Here is a 23967-nt window from a genome sequence, read left to right on the forward strand (position 1 = left end):
TAATAACCCTGTGTGGTTAATGTGGATTGCATGTTTCTAAATAAAATCACTGAAAATATTCATCATTCATCGATACGTTAAAAACTTAAAATGTTGATATTAAAACAAACCTGTAGAAAACTTTAAATACTAATTTTCAATATTTCACTTCTAATAGATGTAATATTCACCTTCAATCCTGGACAATGGGCGTACCAAGCTCCAAAACATTGAGAATGTTGGGCAGCTACACCAGAAGCCGCTCCATTAGGTCCTCTGAACACAATTGGTACATTTACACGTCCAGCTGACATGTAGAAGGTTTTGCCAGCAGAATTGATGATTTGATCAATTGATTGCATAGCAAAGTTAAATGTCATGAATTCGCAAATGGGCCTCAAACCAGCCATGGCAGCACCGGTTGCAATTCCTAAAAAATAATGAAAACATTTTTTAGTTTTTACCTCAATAGTCACAATTTAAAAATATTCTATACAGGGTGATTCATTAAGAATGTCCAATCTCTAAGTTGTAAATTCTATACCTCAAAATATTAAAATTTAACCTAATGGTAGGGGAGCCAAGTATGCTAAATGTGCAATCACTCGAGCGCTTTGGGGACCTATTGGGTTGTGAAGAGTAGGTCCTAAAACCAAAAAAAGTTACGTAAAGTTTTCCATTTTAGTGGGCGCTTGCCATTTTTTAATTTAATTTTCCATTTCGAACAATCGTTTTTTCCGATTATAACGCCATCTATCCATAATTCGAAAAAATATTTCGAATAAATGTTACTTATTTTTACGTAAGGAATCCAAATCGGCAATAAAAAGTGGGGGCTCCTATTTAGGATTTTAAAGTAACCCCCCACCCCACCTCCGTGGGAGGTCGTGTGTGGTGCCATTCTATGGATTTTTCAAAAATACTGAATGAGTGTATTTTACAGTTTTTTGATCTGATGTTGATTTCGCGAAATAACGCGGGAATCGTATTTAAAATATTAAATTTACCCCCCACCGCTCTTCGTGGGAAGTCGTGTTTAGTATCATTCGATAGATTTTTAAAAAATATTGAGCACAATTTTTTTAGTTTTTCGATCTGTCATTTATTTCGCGAAGTATTCGCTTTTTTCTTGTAAAATTTTGGGACTCACTTATTTCCTTACGCCCTGCTCAAATCGTCAGATTTTTTAAATATACATTCTTTTGCATGTATTTAACTTACCTTATCTTAATCTGACAATTTCGAGTATTTTTAAGGATAGATTTTTTTTTCGGACCCCCCTTAACGAACTCCCCTGTGTTAAGAGCCAATATATGGTAGATGTACATCTGCAGGGTCAGATTATCATCTTCCCATATGATAATCTGACGCGCTCGAGTAACTGCAAAAATCCCCTCTTGGGCTCCCCTACCATAAATCACTTAAATAAAATTTGACTCGTTACTGAGTTGCAGGGTGTTTTATTTAAAAATTCAATAACTATTTTTACCTATTATTTTAAAACTACTTGACATATCCTTGTTATACTTGGCAGAAAGTGTAGGTACCGTACACCTACTAATTTTGTGACAAAAAAATGTTTGTGGCTACTACCAGAGGCGCACGACAGGGGGCACTAAATAGTTTACCATTTCCAAATTCTACGCCACTGACGGAATTGCTATTTTAGCACAATATTTCAATTCTCCAATACTTTCTATGTAAATAATATATTCTTTGTTCGTAACGATAAAGTCAATATTGTTCGAGATATTTGAAGTTGAAAATGAAACGACAAAGCTTATTTTGATTAATGTATTGTGCTCTTTCATTTTTAACTTCAAATTACTAGAAAACTAATGATTTTATCATTATGAATGAAGAGTCTATTTTTTACCTAGAAAGTATTGGAGAATCGAAATATGCGCTAAAATAGCAATTCCGCCTGTGGCGTAGAATTTGGGAAGGGCAAACCATTCACTGTCATCTATCGTATGCCTCTGGTAGTAGCCAGAAACGTTTATTTAATATAATTTATTAGGGTGTACACTACCTACACTTTTTGCCAGGTATGATAAGGATATTTGAAATACTTTTAAAGTACTGGATACAAATACTTAATATTTAATCCAAATCACTTAAATAAAATGTGGCTCCTTACTAAGTTACGACATCATTTAAAAATTATTTGTACCCAGGACTTTAGAAGTATTTCAAATATACTTATGATACTTGCCAAAAGTGTAGGTACTGTACACCCTACTAAATTATGTCAGATAAACGTTTTTGGCTACTACCAGAGGCGTACGACAGGGATTAGTGAATGGTTTCCTTCTTCTTCTTCTACGGCACTACAGCCCAAATTGAGCCTTGGTCTCCGTTATTATTTGCCGCACCCTTGCTTGTCTGTGGCTGCTCTTCTCCATACACGGACTCCTAAAAGGGCTTGTGCGTCGCTGTTTACTGTGTCTTCCCAGCGCTTTCTTGGCTTTCCAACCGGTCTCTTTCCCTGCATTCTAGCATTAAGTGCTCTTTTTGGTAGCCTATCCTCTCCCATTCTTATCACAGGTCCGGCCCATTGCAATCTTTGTATTCTAATGAAGTCTGACAGGGGTGCTTCACTATAAAGTTGATAAAGTTCGTTGTTGTATAGACTTCTGAAGATTCCGTTTTCCCTCACAGGTCCTAGTATTCTCCTCAGTACTTTCCTTTCCTGTCGATTTTGTTTTTGGAAAATTCTTTCAGGACCAGTCTTCACTGCCATAGAATGTTATTAGTCGAATTAAAGTTTTATAGATTCTCATCTTTGTATTTCGGTGGACACTTTTAGACCGAAATATATGGGACAGGGCAAAATAAGCTCTGTTTGCCTGCGTTATTCTCTTCCGTATTTCTCCATCTTCTGATCTGTCGGCATATATTTCTACTCCCAGGTATGTAAACTTTCCAACCGTTTCAATGTCATCTTCATGTATAATGTTTTGTGGAACTATATTTCTTCTCGTCTGAGTCAATATTTTTGTTTTTTCTGTGTTAATTTCCAGACCTAGCATTTTTGTTTGTGTTTTTAACTCTGCGTATGTTTCCTGTGCTCCTGTTGATGTTCTATTCATAATATTAATATCATCGGCATACGCGGCCAGTTGAACCGTTCGGTTGGCCAGTAGGTTTCCTCGTCCAATTTGCATTTGCCTAACCGTATACTCCAGTGACAGGTTAAACAATGTTGGGGCCAGCCCAACTCCCTACTTTAGTCCCTGCGAAATTTTGAAAAATTCTGTTCGGTGGTTTTGTATTCGTACACATGCCTGAGTTTCATCCATTGTGGCTTTAATGAGTCTTATTAGCTTGTGTGGTATTGCCAATTCAGCCAATATATAGTACAGTTTGTTCCTTTTGACTGAGTCGTATGCCTGTTTGAAGTCTACAAACACGTTGTGAACATCAGTATCGTGTTCCCATGATTTGCTCAAGATCTGTTTGACTGTAAATATTTGATCCAGTGTCGATCTTCCCCGTCGCAAGCCCGTCTGATACTCTCCAATAATATCTTCTGCTAGTGGTTGGAGCCGCTGGTTTATAATATACGTGAGGACTTTGTATGCTGTACATAGTAGAAAGATTCCACGGTAGTTTTTGCACTGGAGTTTGTCTCCTTTTTTATAGATCGGGCATACTATACTTTTCTTCCAATCGTCGGGTATTTTCTCTTCTTGCCATATGTCTTTGATGAGCGCGTGGATGTGACTTGCTAGGTGGTCGCCACCTACCTTATACAGCTCTGCTGGTATTTCGTCAACTCCCGGAGCTTTATTGTTTTTCTGGGCCTTAATAGCTTCGAGAACTTCCTCTATAGTTGGAGCATTAGTAAATGGTTTACCCTTTCCAAATTTTACGCCACTGGCGTAATTGCTATTTTAGTGCAATATTTCGATTTTCCGATACTTTCTATGTAAATAATATACTCTTCATTCATAGTGATAAAATTATAAGTTTTCGAGTAATTTGAAGTTAAAAATGAAAGAGTTACATTAATCAAAATAAGCTGTGTCGTTTCATTTTCAACTTAAAAATCTCGAAAACCAGTGACTTTATCAGTACGAAAAAGGAGTATATTATTTACATAGAAAATATTGGAGAATCGAAATATTGTGCCAAAATAGCAATTCCGCCAGTGGCGTAGAATTTGGGAAGGGTAAACCATTCACTGTGCCCTGTCGTACGCCTCTGGTAGTAGTCAGAAACGATTATTTATCATAATTTAGTACGGTGTAAGGTAATTACACTTTCTGCCAAGTATGACAAGGATATGTCAAATAGTTTTAAAATATTTTTACTTGGTAAAAATGATTATTAAATTTTTAATAAAACACCCTGTAACTCAGTAACGAGCCACATTTTATTTAAGTAATTTAGGTTAAATCTGAATATTTTGAGGTGTAGAATCTACAACTCAGAGATTGGACATTCTTAACGAATCATCCTGTATACAAGGTGAGCTATGATTAGGGTTCGGATACTTATGTTTTTACATACCTAATTGCAGATTTTCACAACTTTTATAGATAAATACAGATTGGGCAACAATTAAAAAAATGGTTTTTAACATGTAATATTTATGTAGTAACGTAGGATCTCAGAATTTAGCCACCATTAAGGTTCACACGCACCGAATCGGCATAGAGCGATCAAGTCAAGTCAAGTCAAATTTATTCATCACATGCGACATTGTACAAAGTACATGTATGAGACAAGTCAAAGTTACAGACATACAAAAGTATATAAATGAATAAATATGACAAAACATACTTAAAAGTTATTTTTAGAATATGGCTCTAGCTCACAAATGTATTGATGTACACACCTCCGAAAGTTTGGCTGATGTAAATTCATTCGTATATCTATTGGCAATTTGTTAAAGAAACTTATGGCTGCATAAGAGCTCGGCTAAGAGCAATCGGCAGATTTTGCTATACATGTAAATAAATGAGCCACCGCGCACCGCCTAAAGTCAAGCGTCCACAGACCCGCATCGTACGCATCGTACGCAACGGATTTTAGTTTGACAATCGATAATGCGATCCGTACGATGCGGATCAGGGGACGCGGTTACATAAGTTTCTGCACAAGGCAAACTAAAATCCGTTGCGTACGATGCGTCCGATGCGTACGATGCGGGTCTGTGGACGCTTGCCTTAAGGGACCGTTCAAGTATTACGTAACGCAGGTTGGAGGGGGGTAAAAAATTGCGTTACGTAATAGTTAAACGCTCATTACAGTGCGTTACGTAGGGGGGAGGGGGGTCAAAAATCTTCAAAAATCGCGTTACGTTATACTTGAACGCTCCCTAAGAACGTTCGACAGTCGAACGTTCTTAAGCGGTGCGCGGTGGGTCATTTATTTACATGTATAGCAAAATCTACCAATTGCTTTTAGCCGAGCCGATCGCTCTATAATCCATACATATAAGAAGGGGTGTTCGGCAGGGATGTGTGCTTTCCCCTCTTTTATTTAACATTTATTCGGAAGCCATATTTCAAGAGTCTTTGGAAGATGCAGAGATGGGAATCAAAGTGAATGGAGTATTAATCAACAACATACGATATGATGATGATGCTGTCTTAATTTGCGACAACATAGCAGATCTTCAACAACTTGTCACTATAATCGGAGAATACAGTAAGCGAATGGGATTAGAGATTAATACCAAAAAGACCAAATTCATGATCATCTCCAGAAACTTGGATGCATTTGAAAACTCCACCATAACACTGAATACTAAGTCCATTGAGAGAGTGAGCAAATTCAAATACCTAGGAACGTGGCTTTTTGAAGACTGGGCATCGGACAGGGAAGTAAAATGTCGCATTGAGCAAGCTCGACAAGCTTTCGTAAAATTCAGGAAGGTACTGAGCTGCTCAGAGTTCGACCTTACACTGAGACTAAGGTTTACTAAATGCTACGTGTGGTCGGTGCTGCTATATGGCATAGAGGGCTGGACACTCAAAACGAGGGATATAAACAGATTAGAAGCCTTCGAAATGTGGCTTTATCGCCGTATCCTAAAGATACCATGGACGGCGAAAGTCACAAATGTGGATGTCCTTAAAAGAATCAACCAAGAACGTCAGCTTTTCGAAAACATCAAGAAAAGAAAAACGGCGTATTTGGGTCACATCATGCGAAACGAAAAATACCAGTTCCTTCAACTTATAATCCAGGGTAAAATTGAAGGCAAGAGAGGAATAGGACGCAAGAAAATGTCCTGGCTCCGAAACATAAGGCAATGGACAGGGATTACCGACATACAATCACTGATCCACATTGCAAGAAACAGAGAGTTAATGGAAAATGTGATCGCCAACATCCATTAGTGGATTTGCATTTGAAGAAGAAGAAGATCGCTCTATGCCGATTCGGTGCGTGGCCTGCTTTATACATTACCACTTAACTATGTTATAGATTGACAACTGGTTTTTCCCAATTTTAAATATCTTTACCTCTGTCGATTGAGCACTTACTGCGCCATATTTTAAATTATTTACAACAGTCAAATTTCTAGAGTACAAAGAGATTAAAGCTATTAGGTATGGTGCTTCTCAGAGGCCTTTTTCAGTGCGTCACAGTTTTTCGATTTCTTTCTAATGCATTAAGTTGGAAGTAACAAAAAAAGATACGTCAGTGATTCTACTCATTTATAACATTTTATTCTAGTTGTTGATATACGGCGCTATAATAAAAAAATGATTTACGCATTAACTATACGACTATAATCTGTACAATGTATACGACTATACAAATCAAAGGACATACCTTTTTATAAATGCAATAAACACGATTGATTTGATTTTATACCAAATTGCAATCATATTATATTAAATAATTTTTTCCGATTATAGCGTCATCTATCAACAACTAGAATAAATGTTATGAATGTGTATAATTACAGATGTACCTTTTTTTCTGTCACTTGTGACGCACTGAAAAAAGCCTTTGAGAAGCACCATATACAGGGTGTCCCGAAAAGATTGGTCATAAATTATACCACAGATTATGGGGTCAAGAATAGGTTGATTGAACCTCACATACATATATACAATAGTGCACACAAAAAAAGTTACAGCCCTTTGAAGTTACAAAATGAAAATCGATTTTTTTTCATATATCGAAAACTCTTACGAGATTTTTTATTGAAAATGGACATGTGGCATTATTTTGGCAACAACATCTTAAAAAAAATTAAAGTGAAATTTGTGCACCCCATAAAAATTTTATGGGGGTTTTGTTCCTATAAACCCGCCCAAACTTTTGTGTACGTTCCAATTAAATTAATATTGTGTTACCATTAGTTAAATACACTGTTTTTAAAACTTTTTGCCTCTTAGTACTTTTTCGATAATCCAGTGTTTATCGAGATATTTTGAATATTTGACGAATACGCCACGTATTTGCATATGGTACGATTATAGAGATCTGTTAATAATCTGAAAATTTATTTATAATTTACATTTTTAGGTATATTTTGAAAAAGAAGCCACATCTCGATAAAAGGTGACTTATCAAAAAAGACTAAGAGACAAAAAAGTTTTAAAAACACTGTGTTTAACTAATGGTACCACAATAATCGTTTAATTGGAACGTACACAAACATTTGGGGGGTTTAAAGGAGCAAAACCCACAGAAAATTTTTATGTAATTATATTAAAAAAGCAGCCGCATCTCGATAAAAATTTAGAAACGTTGTGATTAACTAATGGTACCACAATAATGAATTAATTAGAACGTAGACAAAAGTTTGGGGGGTTTAAGGGAACAAAACCCCCATAAAATTTTTATGGGGTGGACAAATTTCACTATAATTTTGTATTAAGATGTATCTGACATAAGAATGATACATGTCCGTTTTTAATAAAACATCTCTAATAGTTTTCGATATATTGAAAAAAAATCGATTTTCATTTTGTAACTTCAAACGGCTGTAACTTTTTTTATGAGCACATCTGTACTGAGGTAAGTTAGGTTCAATAGAACTATTTTTGACCCCAGAATGTGCAGTATAATTTATGACCAATCTTTTCGGGACACCCTGTATAAAATGTACTTAAAGTTTTAGACAATTTGAAAAACCTTTGTTTGGGTAGTTGATTTCTGCACTTTTCTATTAACCATTTTCAGCTCATTTTTTTGTAAATTTTAAAACATTATAAATTACTTGTGGATGAGTTACTACCAATCTTTGAAAAAAAAGTGTCGAGGACCATATATGGCGGACTTAACGAACAAGGTCTGTGGGGAAGGCGATATAATTTCGAACTCTATAGACTCAATATAGAAATAGGAAATAGTTCAGTGAAATAAGGATTTTCTCGGGACACTCAAAGATCCAGGCAGCTATTACCTTTAATAGTTATTGTAGACCTATGGAAAGAAAACCTACCTGTTTCCTGCCTAGAGTTCTCGTCCGTTTTTTATACACTGGCGGGCAAAAAATTTAGGTCACTAGGGGAATTATACACGTTTGATGCCTTAAATTTCCTAAACCTGTTGTCCGATTTGACTGGTTCTTTTAGTATCTTATAGCTTTATTATGTAAGAATCTCAATGTATTAATATTGTTGCTAAACAGGTAAATGTCATTTTTTACCGGGTGTAACAATCATACTGTGTTTTTCCTTAAAGTTCGGAACACTCTGTAGAATATTATAGCACAGATAAAATATTGAAATTAAAACCCAATTGTAGCCTTAGGCTTTCTTAACATTTTCTTCTTTGATCCATTTGTTTATGTTGGATAATAAAAAAGTTAGGTACTTTAACATCTAGCCATGTTCTTCATCAATACAGGGTGTTTCTAAATAAGTGCGACAAACTTTATGGGGTAATTCTGCATGAAAAAATAATGACTGTTTGCTTTATAAAGATATGTCCACAAATGCTTCGTTTCCGAGATACGGGATGTTGAATTTTTTCTTACAAACTGACAGTTTATTTGTTGCTCTAAAACCGGTTGAGATATGCAAATGAAATTTGTTAGGTTTTAAGAGGTGGTTATTGTGCATTTTTTGACATACAAATAAGAATTTTATATTCACCATTGACGTGCACACTGGTATAAATATTTTAGATACATCCCGTATGTACGCCAATGGTCAATATAAAATTCTTATTTGTATGTCAAAAAATGCGCAATAACCTCTTAAAACCTAACAAATTTCATTTGCATATCTCAACCGGTTTTAGAGCAACACATAAACCGTGAGTTTGTAAGAAAAAATTCAACATCCCGTATCTCGAAAATGAAGCATTTGTGGACATATGTTTATAAAGCAAACGGTCATTATTTTTTCATGCAGAATTACCCCTTCAAGTTTGTCGCACTTATTTAGAAACACCCTGTATTGATGAAGAACGTGACTAGTTGTTAAAGTAGCTAACTTTTTTATTATCCAACTTAAGCAAATGGATCAAAGAAGAAAATGTGAAAAAAGCCTAAGGCTACAATTGGGGTTTAATTTCAATATTTTACCTATGCTATAATATTCCACAGAGTGTTCCGAACTTTAAGCAAAAAACACAGTATGATTGTTACACCCGGTATAAAATGAGATTTACCTTTCTAGCAACAATATTAATACATTGAGATTCTTAAATAATAAAGCTATTAAAAGATAAAGATACTAAAAAAATCACTCAAATCGGACAACAGGTTTAGGAAATTCAAGGCATCAAACGTGTATAATTCCCCTAGTGACCTAAATTTTTTGCCCACCAGTGTATATTAACTATTTAGTGCAAAAAACGCGATTTTTTTCGATTTTTTGCACCCCATTAAAAAGCTAAATAGTTGACATAAAATTACAAAATTAAATTTTTTAGAACATTAAAAAAGCTTCAAAATACCGATTTTTGAATGTTTTACAACTGTAGTGTTTCACCCAACGTTGGGTATTGGGGTACTTACAAACCCCTTAAAATTTGAGACCGATCCATTAATTAGTTTAAAAGTTATTCTATTTGTTTATCCCAGATACCTTTATTTTGCAATAACATAAGACAGAAAATAATGAAGATAGGGCAATTCTGCGTATGCCAAATAAAAGTAGAAAAAGTGGTAGTATCAAAATGTATTAAAAAAGATAAAAAAAATTAATTAATATAGCCAAAAATCCTAATGCCAAATTTTTGAAATTTTGTAGTTTATAAACATTTAGAATAACTTTAAAACTATTATCTGTAGAAACAATCTTTTTATATATTCGAAAAGCTAGTATTTTAACACGAATTTTCAAATAAAGAAATTTAGCCTGGGTTCATTTGGGACAAAGTTAGCATGTGTTTCTTTTAATTCACAGCTAATTTGTTTATAATAATTAAGAAATCTCATTGATGCCATTTTAAAGAATGGGATTTGTATTTTTTGTTAAAAAATTTGCACAAACATTGTACCTCCACAGCACCCCCTACGATTTTTCAAAGCTGTAGTTCAAACGGTTACTAGGGAGAACCTACAAATCCACCGAGTTAAAATACCGAAAAGCAATTTCAAACTAATACAATTTTCTGTATCTCCGGATCAACTCAATGGATTTTGATCTTTCTTTTTTTAAATTGTATGTAATTTCTACGTACATTACAAATGCATCGCTTATTTCAGAAACAACCTACGTAAGTCACATTTTAGCAATTTTGAGTTTATTACACTAATATGTTTATTCTGTGGGACTAAGGTGGTTTCAGAAATATAATGAATATTTTAAATCGTTATAAAATCAACTATGCTTACGGGACTTAGGTGTATTCTGCATTATATTGTGTGTAACCCACAGAAATATAATGCTGAAAGTGAACAAAGTGAAAGAAACAAAATGTGACTTAGGTTGTTTCTGAAATAAGCGATTCAAATATGCAATTTGTTTATAAATTTATTAATTAATAAAGAGTCTAATTTGTTTAACCAATTCTTGAAAAAATATTTTTTTACAAAAATTTATTTTTTTGATCATAGTATCATTAATGATCATAGAAAAAGTTAAAGTATGCTTTAATAAATAAATTATTTTTATTAGATAATTATTTATTGAAGATAATTTATTTATAAAAGTATACCTTAACTTTTTCCATCGCTGTCGCCATCGCGCTGGGCCATCGAGGTGTAAACATCGTTAAAGAAAAACCGGTGATTAAGAATTCTAATTATCTTATCAACAACAATAAAAAAAAACCCATTAGCAATAAGTGAGAAAAACAAAACAATATGTTCCCTTCGGGGAATCTTATTGGATTCAGAAATGGACAACCAGTTTATCAACAACAAAACATACAGAGTGATCCAATAAATCTACAAATAATACAAGCAACCAATAACCAACTACAGTGGCAGCCAACAATGATGAACCAACCAGAAAATGCAATGAACATGAATATGCCAACTATGCAACAACAGTATCATACAACTCCTATACAGACAGCAAATACAAACTATTACTCTCAACCAGTTCAGCAGCAAATGCCGACATCAAGTAAAAATAGTGCAAATATCGAAGACAGAGAAACTCACTATATGACATCAACCAGCGAAGATGAAGAAGAAAATCAGACAAACAGTAAAAACGCTTGGCAAGTCATGGGAAGCAATAAAAGGAAGAAAATACATAACAACAAACCAAATCCAAGCGAAATTGAAACAGGTAACCGATTCCAACCGCTGTCGAAAGAAACAGAAGAAAATATTGGAAACGCAGAAACCAACAAAATACCAAAACCTCCACCAATATTTGTACACGGGGTACAGGATTTCAACGAGATGACAAAGCAATTAGAGGAAATAGCGAAAAAAGAAGAATACCAGACAAAAAGTTTAATAAACAACGTTGTCAAAATAAATTGTGAAACACCAGAAATATACCGAAAATTATTTAAGGAGTTCAAGGAAAAAAATATATACCATCACACGTACCAACTAAAAGAAGAACGAGCGTACAGAATCGTGATCAGATACTTACATCACTCAACCAATACTGATGACATAAAAAGTGAGCTATCTCAGTTAGGACACAAAGTTAGAAACATAGTTAATGTAAAACAACAAAAAACCAAAGAACCACTTAATCTCTTCTTTGTAGATTTAGAACCCGCGCAAAACAATAAAGATGTCTATAATATAACAGGCCTACAGAACAGAGTAGTACTCATAGAACCTCCACGAACTCAAAAAAACAGTATAATACAGTGAATGAGATGCCAACAATATGGACATTCCAAATCATATTGTAATAAACCATTCGTCTGTGTAAAATGCGGAGGCTCACACAATACCACCACGTGCAAAAAGTCAAAGGAGACGCCAGCCATATGTGCGTTATGCAATGGAGGCCACCCAGCCAATTATAAGGGATGTGATCACTATAAGAAACTTACCAAAGGAAGCAACAAAAACAATGGAGAGCACCAAAACCCATCAGCAATCTACACAAATGATATATACACAAGAAACACACAACAACTATCCAATCCACTGCCCCAGGGCTTGAGCTACGCTGAAGTAACTAAACACAACCAAACAGAAGATACAACCACTGTGTTAAACAAGTTTTTGGAACAATTCTATCTATTCAACCAACTAATCCAACAAAATAGCATGGTCCTCAACTTGCTCACCATGCTTATGAACAAAATGAAATAAATGGCTAAGTTTCTTCGAATAGCTCAATGGAATGCCAACGGCCTTCCAAGCCATACAGAAGAAGTGAAAATATTTCTAGACATAAATAAAATTGATATATTTTTAATTAGTGAAACGCACTTTACGAACAGAACTTATTTTAACATACCTAAATATAAACTACATCATACTGAGCATCCTGACGGCACAGCCCACGGAGGTACACAATACTCATCAAAGAAAATATTAAACATCATGAACTACTGAAGTACAAAGAAGAACACATCCAAGCAACGACAGTAAGCGTTGAAGCACTTCCTATAATGTCAACGTAACAGCTGTGTACTGCCCTCCTCGCCATAATCTAAAACGAGAACACTATGAAGAATTTTTCCAAACTTTAGGACCAAAATTCATTGCTGGGGGAGATTACAACAGCAAGCATACCTTGTGGGAATCACGACTTATAACAACAAAAGGCAGAGAACTGGCACATGTTATACAAAATAAGAATTACTCATTTATCTCAACGGGAACACCAACATACTGGCCGACCGATCCCAACAAAAAACCAGATTTATTGGGCTTCTTCATAACAAACGGTATTGGTATAACTTATACAGATATAACACCAAGCTATGACCTAACTACTGACCATAGCCCAATAATAGCAACGGTAAGTACAACAGTTATCACTAAAAAACCAAAACTCCACCTGCAAACAATAAAACAAACTGGGACACTTACCGACAAATAATTCACGATACTATCGAAATAACAACGAGGCTGAAAAAACCGGAAGAAATAGAAGAGGACTATAACAAATTTATAAACATACTACAGTATGCAGCTAAATCAGCTACCCCACAAAGTAGTCCCAACAGAAACATAAGTAATATACCTTTAGAAATAAAAAAACTGGTAGCTGAAAAAAGAAAGGCCAGATCTGCATGGCAACGAACACACACACCAGACAGCAGAACAAGATACAATCGCATCAGCAACAAATTAAAATCAAAGCTGCAAGAAGTCAAAAATGAGTCATTTACGAATTACATCACCAATCTATCAAGACAAGACAACTCTATATGGAAGCCCATAAAAAGTAAGAGAAAGCCAATAACAGCATTACCTCCAATACGTAAAAATTCAACACCACCAGGACCATGGGCAAAAAGTGATAAAGAAAAGGCTGACCTATTTGCCGAGTATTTAGCAGAAGTTTTTACTCCACTAAATGACGACCAAGTACCAGAAGCGAACCAAATATTAGAAGAACCACTACAGATACAGGACCGACTAAAACTATTTACTCCAAAAGAAATTAGAGACGTAATTGTCACCCTAAATCCAAAGAAGGCACCAGGCGAAGATCTGATAACCGCAAAAATGTTAAAAGAAATACCCAAAAAGGGCATAGTTAAACTACTGCACATATACAATGTAATACTCAAAATTGGACAAATAATTATGATACCAAAGCCTGGCAAAAACCCTCTAGATGTCTCATCATATAGGCCTATCAGCTTATTACCAACAATCTCCAAGTTGCTTGAAAGACTTATCCTAAACAGAATAAATGCAGAAATAAATCCACAAAATTGGATCCTAGATCATCAGTTCGGATTTCGACAAAGCCATTCAACGATACAACAATGCCATCGCATAGTCAACGCCATCAACCAGTCACTTGAAAATCAGCAGTACTGCACAGCAGCCTTTATAGACATCAGTCAGGATTTTTACAAAGTCTGGCATCCAGGCTTGTTATGCAAAATAAAAAGAATTCTCCCAGCAAGTTACTACAACCTATGAAAGCCTACCTACACGAACGGCAGTTTAAAGTAAAAGTTAATGAAGAAGTCTCGGAATACAAGCCTATTCACTCTGGCGTACCACAAGGGAGCATACTAGGGCCATTATTGTACATACTATATACATATGACTTGCCTACAAATGATAAAACAACCATCGGGACATTTGCAGACGACACTGCTATTTTTGCCAAGCATGACGATCCTATTGCAGCAACACAAAATCTCCAAGAGCATCTAAACTCACTTGAAATATGGCTGAAGAAGTGGAAGTTTAAGGTAAACGAAACAAAATCATCTCATATAACATTCACTCTCCGGACTGGAACCTGCCCACCAGCAACCACAATACCACAAAGTAATCAAGTCAAATATCTAGGGCTACACTTTGACAATAAACTCAACTGGAAACACCATATAACAAAGAAAAGAATGCAACTTGACCTAAGAACCAAAGAACTTTACTGGCTCATTGGAAGAAAACCCCACCTTTCAATAGAAAACAAATTGCTAATATATAAAGCAGTGATAAAGCCAATCTGGACTTATGGTATTGAACTGTGGGGCTGTGCTAGCAAATCCAATACTGTGATTATCCAGAGAGCGCAATCCAAGATACTTCGAGCAATAGTTAATGCACCATGGTATGTATCAAACCAAACTCTACACACAGATCTAAAAATTCCATATGTAACCGAAGTCATCCGAGAAAACAACAGAAAACACCACAACAAACTAGAAGACCATCCTAATCCACTACTTCATCCACTACTGCAACCTGTCCACAATACAAGACTCAGAAGAAGCTGGCCCTCCGACCTAAGAGGTAACTGAGGAAACATCGCTGGATGTTTACCTCTCCACGTCACCACATTTACAATAATTTAATTTAATGTAAGACCAACAAATTGACTTGTAGATGTTTGTTTTATATCTGATTGTCAATAAAGGGAGATAATAAAAAAAACTTTTTCCATGATTAATAATGATAGTATGATTAAAAACATGGATTTTTGGGAAAAAATTATTTTTTTAAAAATTGTTTAAACAAATTAGAGTGTTTATTAATTAAGAAATGTCTAGACAAATTGAATATTTGTAATGTACAGAAAAATTACATACATATTTAAAAAAGAAAGATCCAAATATATTCAGTAGATCCCGAGATATATAAAATGATAGTAGTTTTAAGTTGCCTTTTTTAGTTTTTGAACTCGTGCATTTGTCGGCTCCCAGCTCTCCCTTCACTTACCACGACTAGCCACGAATTGAACTACATTTTGAAAAATTTGTGTAAAATACCAGCATTTTGAATATTTAAAATGATATTTTTACCGACAATATTTTTAAAGTTATTCAAAATGTTTATAAACTTAAATCAATTAAAACTTCAAAAATTTGGCATTAGGATTTTTGACTATATTGATAATTTTTTTCTTTTTTTTTGTACATTTTGACAGTATCACTTTTCTACTTTCATTTGGCATACGCAGAATTGCCCTATCTTCATTATTTTCTGTCTTATGCTATTGCAAAATAAAGGTCTCTGGGATAAACAAATAGAATAACTTTTACACTAACTAATGGATCGGTATCAAATTTTGAGGGTTTGTTAAGTACCCCAATACCCAACTTTGGGTGAAACACTACAGTTCTAAGGTAGTTTTAGTAAAAGTTATTAACAAATAACGATTTTCACTTATTTTATGAAAATGGTATACATAATGGTTCTACAAAATTAAATTTTGTAATTGATGTCAATTATTTAGCTTTTGAATGGGGTGCAAAAAATCGAAAAAATCGCGAATTTTACACTAAATTGTTAATAACGCGAACTCTAGGCAGGAAACAGGTAGGTTTTCTTCCTAAAGGTCTACAATAACTAAAAAAGTAGTCAGCTACCTGGACCTTTGAGTGTCCCGAACATGGTCTATTTCTAGCTTATTTCCCTGGAGTAAAAGTGATTATGCTAAAATAACTATGCTAAATAGGCCGGTTGGAAGAAGAAGTGGTCCACCCAAACTCAGATATCTAGATGATGTTCAAGAAGATTTAAGTGAGGTTGGAATAAGGGGATGGACAAGGCAGACACTCCACAGGGAAGAATGACAGAAAGTTTTGAACCAGGTTAAGGCTCACGAAAAGCTGTAGCGAAAACTGATGATGACAAATTACTAACTTGTTGCGTGTGATAATTTAGAACTTGTATATTATTTTTTAAAATCATTATTTCACTTTCATAATTCTAATTTTCTCTCGTCCTTTCACCATTGGTTTGCAATGTTTTCTGATTAACCTTTAACTACCCGCGCATCAAGTTATAACATAACTACACGCGTGGCGTACTTTATACGCCACAATAAAATACACTTAAAAACAGCGGATTTGTTTATTTTTTTTTTGCAAAAATACACTTAGTTGTTTGTTATAAACCTTATTCGGCATCCGTGAATACTTGTGAGTTCCTTCTCAGTAAGCCAATTTGGATTTATAACTGGAAACATGGAATAACTGGATTCCATGATAAATAAAATTACTAATAAAAATTTTTTTGAAATGTGATTTTTTACAGGAGAAAAAGTATTGTTTGTTAAGAAAAATATATTTTGGGCCATAATGACTAAAAAACAATTGAAATATGTACTTATATTAATATAATAGTGGCGTATATGGTCCACCACCGGAAACAACAAATAATAAACTGTAAATTACGATCTTCCCAAAACGCCGATTATAACGAAACTAAAACCAAATTGTAAAGCACATTCCAGTGATAGGTTAGAGAGATAAACATGGTCAAAAATTAAATTTTTAAATATATTTGCAGTAGAATTCTTATATCTGGCGTACAAAATACGCCAGCGCGTGTAGTTAAAGGTTAAAGACAGTTATTTATCATCATCATTGGCTCTACAATGGTTCTACTATGGCGGGTCTTGGCCTGTTCCAGAATGAGCTTCCATACCTTCCTATTCTTCGCCTTGGTTTTCCAATTTCGCACTCCTAACACTCGGAAGTCGTCTTCCACCTGGTCCTTAAATCATGCTCTAGCCTGCCTCTTCTTCTCACTCTATCGGGTCTCTGACTATAAATGTGTTTCGACGGCTTCGCCTCATTAAATCTCTCTAAGTGGCCTAGCCACCGCAGCTTGTTTATTTTGATAGATTTACCAATACTAGGCTCACTATAAAGGTGGTAAAGTTCAAAATTATAGCGTCTACGCCATAATCCGTTTTCCTCCACGCCTTTATAGATATGTCTGAGGATGTTACGTTCAAAACAGCCTAACCGTTCTTCATCACTTTTTGTTATCGTCCACGTTTCTGACGGGTAAGTGAGGACGGGCTTTTTCTGACTATGTTTGATGTTAAAAGTTTCTTTAATCCATAGTACACTCTATTTGCTAGATATATCATCATCATCATCATCATTGGCTCGACAGCCCTTTCTGGGTCTTGGCCTGTTCCAGGATTCTTCTCCACTCTGATCTGTTTCATGCTTTTTTCTCCAGTTTTTTATTTTTAAGGTTTTTATATCATTTTCTTTTTGTTCTAAATATCTCAGCTTCGGTCTTCCTCTTGTTCTTTTTCCTACTGGCATCTGTTTGAATATTTTGTTTGGTATTTCGCCTTCTTCCATTCTTTCTACATGTCCCATCCAACGCAGCCGTCCTATTTTAATGAATGTTATGATATCCGGATCCTGGTATATTTCGTATAGTTCAAAGTTGTACCTTCTTCGCCAAATTCCATTTTCTTTTGTGCCCTTATATATGTGTCGCAAGATTTTTCTTTCAAAGGTGGCTAGCAATGTTTCCTATCTTTTAGTGAGTGTCCAGGTTTCTGAGCCGTATGTGAGTACCGGTCTTATTAAGGTTTTGTATATTTGGCATTTTGTTTTCCTTGCGACATTATCTATCTGATCTTAGTTGCCGAATTAAGCCATGGTAACTTTTATTGGCAATAAATATTCGTCTCTTCACTTCCCCTGCTACGTTATTATCAGATGTGACCAGGGATCCCAAGTATGTATTTGCTAGATATATACGTCTGTTAATGTCTGCCAGTTACTGTATTACTTTGGTTGATGTGTGAGCCTAGATATACGAACTCTCTTACTCATTCGAAAGTATATGTTCCAACCCCTAGACCTTCAGGTTCTGCTACTTGATTATTATTTGAGACCTTCATATAGGTACTTAGTCTTATTAATATTAACTTGTAGCACCATTCTTTTTGCTGCTGCTTCCAATACCATGAACGATTGAACTAGGTCCGCCTTTCTTCTTGGTATGATATCGATGTCATAGCAAATCCTTACTACTTAGAACTTGTTCTTTACTACTGTCAAAATATGTGCGTCAATGTATACCTCTTAACGAGTTTTTGTTGATTTTTTATATCTTTTACCATTACTTGATTATATATTCTTCATACATATTCAATTAAATTTTGGAGATATTTAAATTCGACAGGGATTGCAAAACAAATTATAAAAAAATTGAGAATCAATATACAAGTACCTTATTTTTACATAGCAACAGATTAGACATCTTTTAAATATTGCTTAAGATTGTATGGGTTCGCTGACATTACATTAATTAGATTAATTATAAAGATTATATCGCTGGTACCTATGATTAATGTGATTCCTAATACATTTCCAGTGAAAATAATAACTCTTTGATAAGTGTTGGTGATACAATTTTTTTGTATATGCGTGTCCGCGAAGATTATAAATCCCAAAATATTTATGACGAAAAGATTTAGTTCATAATAGATGTAGACGAAAACAATTATATCCCTTTCTGTTTCTGTTTCTGCCGACGAAAACAACTATTTCTGAGAACTTTTTAGTAATTATTGTAATTCTATTGTAATATTGTAAAATATGTAATATTGTAAAATATTGTAATATTGTAAACTAATATTGTAATATTAGTAATTCTACTCATTTGAGGAGTACTTCAGATCTAAATTTTGTTTTGTCCTGTAATTTAATTAGTGTTTAGTTTTTAAATTTTAGTAATAGGTTTTTTTTTACTGAAGTACTGTCAACTTTTAATGTAATTTTAGACAATTTTAATTATTGCTGACCTGTAAAAGTACATTTGTACATTATTACCAATAAATACTCTACTCTACTCTATTATTTTTCGTGGACCCACAAACAGAAATGATGTTTTTTGCTCGATACTCCTCAAAAAATAAATTTTTTCGTTAACACTTTATTAGGGATTATAATTTTCACAATCATATAATCGAAAATAATATTTTTCGCGGCATTCATTGAAAGTTCTATTCTTAACGGCATTTTTCAGAGTTATACTTTTCGTAAGCGGCGGCGATATATCAGTTACATGGATAAATAAAAGATATGTTAAAAACTAAGAATACTGTCTACTTCAGTTATTTACTAATTTGATACTAATTTTGTTTCAAATTTGTTAACCCGTTCGCTACCAAAGGGGTATTTAAGTTTCATCCTCGTAGAGAGCCATTTAAATTGCCATTATGTGCAATGCTATCTCCCCCTCATGTGTGAGACGCTGGTCTATGGGAAAAAGCGATGTGGCTCATATAAGAGCCGCTTGGTAGAGGTTTTTCCCAGAACAGTACATTTGAGTCATCAGCGAAGTGAACAAGGTTTGAGGAACCACTAACCACCACATTTGGCAGGTCACTTATATAGACCAAAAAGAGAAGAGGCCCAAGATGTTCCCCTGTGGTATACCTAATTTTAAGTTACTCAGTCTTTCAAAGTTGTTAACACAGTCTTTCAAAAGAGAGAAAGTCATCTGATCACAGGAAAACACAATTTTAAATTAAAGATAATAATAGAGTGTGACCTCAAAAACCTCTGTTTTGAGAAAAACGCAATTTTAAACTTGTTGAGTGAGGGTGAGGGAATTGAAGACAATAATTATGATTATGAATTAATGAACCAATGTGTCGCATGGAAGGACGAACATAGAAATAATAATATAAAAAACAAACATCCAAAATCGAGTTTGCCCTTATTGCACGCATAGCCTCATGTATTATGCTTCTTCTTATTTTTCTGAAACTAAGGTATTTTAAAAAAAAATCCAACTTGTGACATTTAATTGATTATAATACCATAATAATTTTTCATAATAAAGAGTAATGGAGAAATAGATGGAGATGCATGCAGTAGAATTAGGGCTGGATGGATGAAGTGGAAAGAAGCGAGTGGTGTGTTGTGTGACAGAAAAATTCCAATGAAGCTGAAGGGAAAATTCTATAAAACAGCCATAAGACCAGCTATGATGTACGGAACTGAATGTTGGGCAGTGAAAAAGAAAGAGGAACAGCGAATGCATGTGGCGGAAATGAGAATGCTTAGATGGATGAGTGGAGTGACAAAGAAGGATAAAATTAGAAATGAGTATATTAGGGGAAGTCTAGGTGTGGCACCAATTGATGCCAAAATGAGAGAGCATAGGTTAAGATGGTTTGGTCATGTTCAACGTCGAGACGTTAACCACCCAATACGAAGAATAGCTGAAGTGCAGATTCCTGGAAGGAGTAGGAGAGGAAGACCAAAGAAGACCTGGGGGGAGACGATAAGGCAGGACATGTTGGTAAAGGGGATTAACATTGATATGGCCCAAGATAGAATTGTGTGGAGAAATGCAATTAGGGAAGCCGACCCCGCATAGGGATAAGGCAAAGAGAATGATGATGATGACCATAATAATTTTTCATAGAACATGTTCCAACATTTAAACACTTCTGAAAAGGCAGTTAAATGACAAATTTCAGCAAACTTTAATAAATCATCTCTAGAAAAAGGACATTTTTTGATATGTAACCATTTTCTTTCAAATTAACGACAGGAAAATTTAAAAATAGTTAAGTAGGTATGAGAAAATAATTTAAGCTGCAAATATTTCTTGACCAATACAATGGGTGCATTCGGATGACCATAGCGGCTGACTGTCAGCAGAAATCGGCTGAGTGGTTGTATCCAGCGCTGATAGGGAAAGCTTAGTAAATCTCTCAGCTGCTGACTTTGAGCGGTGTCACCTGAATGATACTGCTTACTCAGCTGTCCAGCCGCTGTGGTCGTCTGAACGCACCTATTGTAAGTGTTAATTAAATTTTTAGCTATGAATTCGTCATTAACATATTCGTGAACACATTGTCATATGCAGACAGTTATTTCCCTTTGTGTTGTCTGCGAATGGGTTAATTGACCCTCAGCACAAAAGTTATAGGGGTTAACACACTTAATGTCTACTTAAAGTTCACTAAACAACCATTTCTTTATGCATCTTCTTTTGTCAAAGTTTTTTCAAATACCAAATAGTAGGAATAGGAATCTTTTTATTCAATGGTTTTCAAATACAGTTATATTCAAAAGTAACTTACCAGTGAATCCCATTTCAGTAATTGGTGTGTCAATGACTCTTTTGTCTCCATACTTTTTCCAAAGACCTCTGGTTACTTTATAAGCTCCATCGTATTGAGCTACCTCTTCACCTAGAATAAACACCCTCTCATCTCTCTCCATTTCTTCGTCCATGGCTGAGTTAAGAGCATCTCTGACAGTCATTTGCTTGGAGGCTACAGCATTTGTTGTTGAAAATGATCTTCTGGTGATTCCCTTTTTTAAGTTTCCTATTAAATTCAAAGATTTGATAGATGCCATTTTAACTGAGGGGCTAAAAGGAACAGAATAACAGGTTATATAAATCAAATGGGTTTTTATAGTCAAAGAAAAAGAAAACTTACATGTCTTGAATTCAAGGTGAGAGAGGTCGTACTTAACCGTATAGGAAGTTTGTGAATTGGTGTAGCTGCTTTTTATCAGTGGCCTGCAAATCGGAATTCACTCACACATATACGTAATCACAGGCAAAGCATGTGATGTAAGTCCTCTACCAACGAAACTCGTGGGATTCAAAATCAGATAATTCTTAATCTTCACGTTTATTTTGAGTGACAACAGTGACAGACGTCATCTAAACGTCAAACATACGACAGAATGCTTTTTTTATTGCAGCCATGTACCTTTATAGTTGGACTATTGCCCTATAGATGGCCGATAAATTCTCTAAAAAACTGAAAATTAAAATATGAAATTTAAATTTGACTTTAGGATAGTATAAAAAATAGTCGCAAATTAATGTTCATAAATATTTTAATTTGATTTTAGATCAATCTTTAATTTGTCACTACTGTAATTTACATTCAGATACACCTTTGGCCTTTATTTCTTATCTTATGATGAATTTCACCAAATTTCACATATCCTTCCATTTAATGACTTTTTATTTTGAAATAACTTTTAGTAGATAATTTGCTCTCTTCTTTTATAGATCCAGTCATATCTTCAGTCGTTTTTTAATAAGTAGTGTAAAAACTGAGTTTGAATACTAGGCCATTTTTTCTCCTCAATTAATATTATTCTTGGATTAGGTAGTTGATATTAATTCAGTGGCGTAGCTAGCCCCACCAGGGGCCCCATATCAAAGTTTGTCGCAAGGCCCTTTTCCACAACTAATATGGCATAGTGCTAAAAAAATGTCCAACAAAAGAAGCAAAAACGCTTGTATAGAATAGAATAGAAATATGCTTTATTGTCACTGAAAGTTAATATTTGTTTATTTGGGTTTATATGACTGACACTAAATCCATTCGCCAATTTTCGCTTATTTTGTAAAAGGTTTATGTATTTAAAATCCCTAATGCTGTATAACAAAACGTTTTCGGAATCAATATTCCATCATCAGTGTTATCACAGCTTTACATGCTTTAAGCCACCAAAATGTACGGGTAAAAACCATTAAATTGATTTTAAACAATTGGGGTTACATTATGTTATCTTATTTTGAAGGATGTTAAAAATATTTCCGGATTAACCCCTGGCATCACATGACATCAACCTTATTGGTTGGAAAACTGTAGGTGGAACCTTACATGGCAGAGTTTAGGTGACAACCTATTTTTATTTTTCGTATAACCAGGCATAAGAGTTCCACATAGACAAGGAGAAAACGGCGGGTTCGTTGGGAAAAATATTCCCATGAGATTTTTTTGCATAATCACGTTTGTGAGACACCCCAGAATAAGGTTCAAGAAGTCGCCCACGCGAAAAGTGGTCCAAATTTTTTTTAACAATTTTTTTTAATCAAATTTCAAAAATCAGTATTTTTGGCCCGGACATTTTTCTTAGGTTTTTTGGACCATTCTGGACAAAAAAGGTCTATTATATTTTTTCTCTAAAGTTGATCGTTTTCGAGTTATAAGCAATTTAAAATTTGAAAAACGCGAAAATGGCCATTTTCAAGGCTTAATAACTCGGTTAAAAATTATTACTATGAAAGTCAGAAAGTGACTTAATCAAAGTTTGAAGCCCCCGCTACATGATCCTGAAGAAATCTTTGTCATTAATTTATTACTTAGCTGTTATTTTTAATTAATAACAATGAGCGGTTAGATGTATTGACGCGGCTGTAAATGTGAGTGCGAGTAAGATGCACAAGTGGATTGCCGGAATGGCATCTCT

The 23967-nt window shown here is 34.6% G+C and overlaps 1 protein-coding gene across 1 annotated transcript in view; it reads right to left on the reverse strand.

Annotated features, from left to right (window-relative positions):
• LOC114341382 (pyruvate dehydrogenase E1 component subunit beta, mitochondrial) overlaps positions 1 to 22416 on the reverse strand; it is a 48689-nt gene extending 26273 nt beyond the window's left edge. Inside the window, exons 1-3 of the mRNA XM_028292177.2 lie at positions 22191 to 22416; positions 21828 to 22120; positions 171 to 409 (exon numbers count right to left, since the gene is read on the reverse strand). Of these exons, the coding sequence (XP_028147978.1) occupies positions 171 to 409; positions 21828 to 22107 (519 nt within the window). The 5' untranslated portion in view covers positions 22108 to 22120; positions 22191 to 22416. The remainder of the gene's footprint in view (positions 1 to 170; positions 410 to 21827; positions 22121 to 22190) is intronic.
• Between the last annotated feature and the right edge of the window lie 1551 nt (positions 22417 to 23967).

The sequence above is a fragment of the Diabrotica virgifera genome, chromosome 5, assembly GCF_917563875.1.
Source record: "Diabrotica virgifera virgifera chromosome 5, PGI_DIABVI_V3a".
Taxonomy (NCBI): domain Eukaryota; kingdom Metazoa; phylum Arthropoda; class Insecta; order Coleoptera; family Chrysomelidae; genus Diabrotica; species Diabrotica virgifera.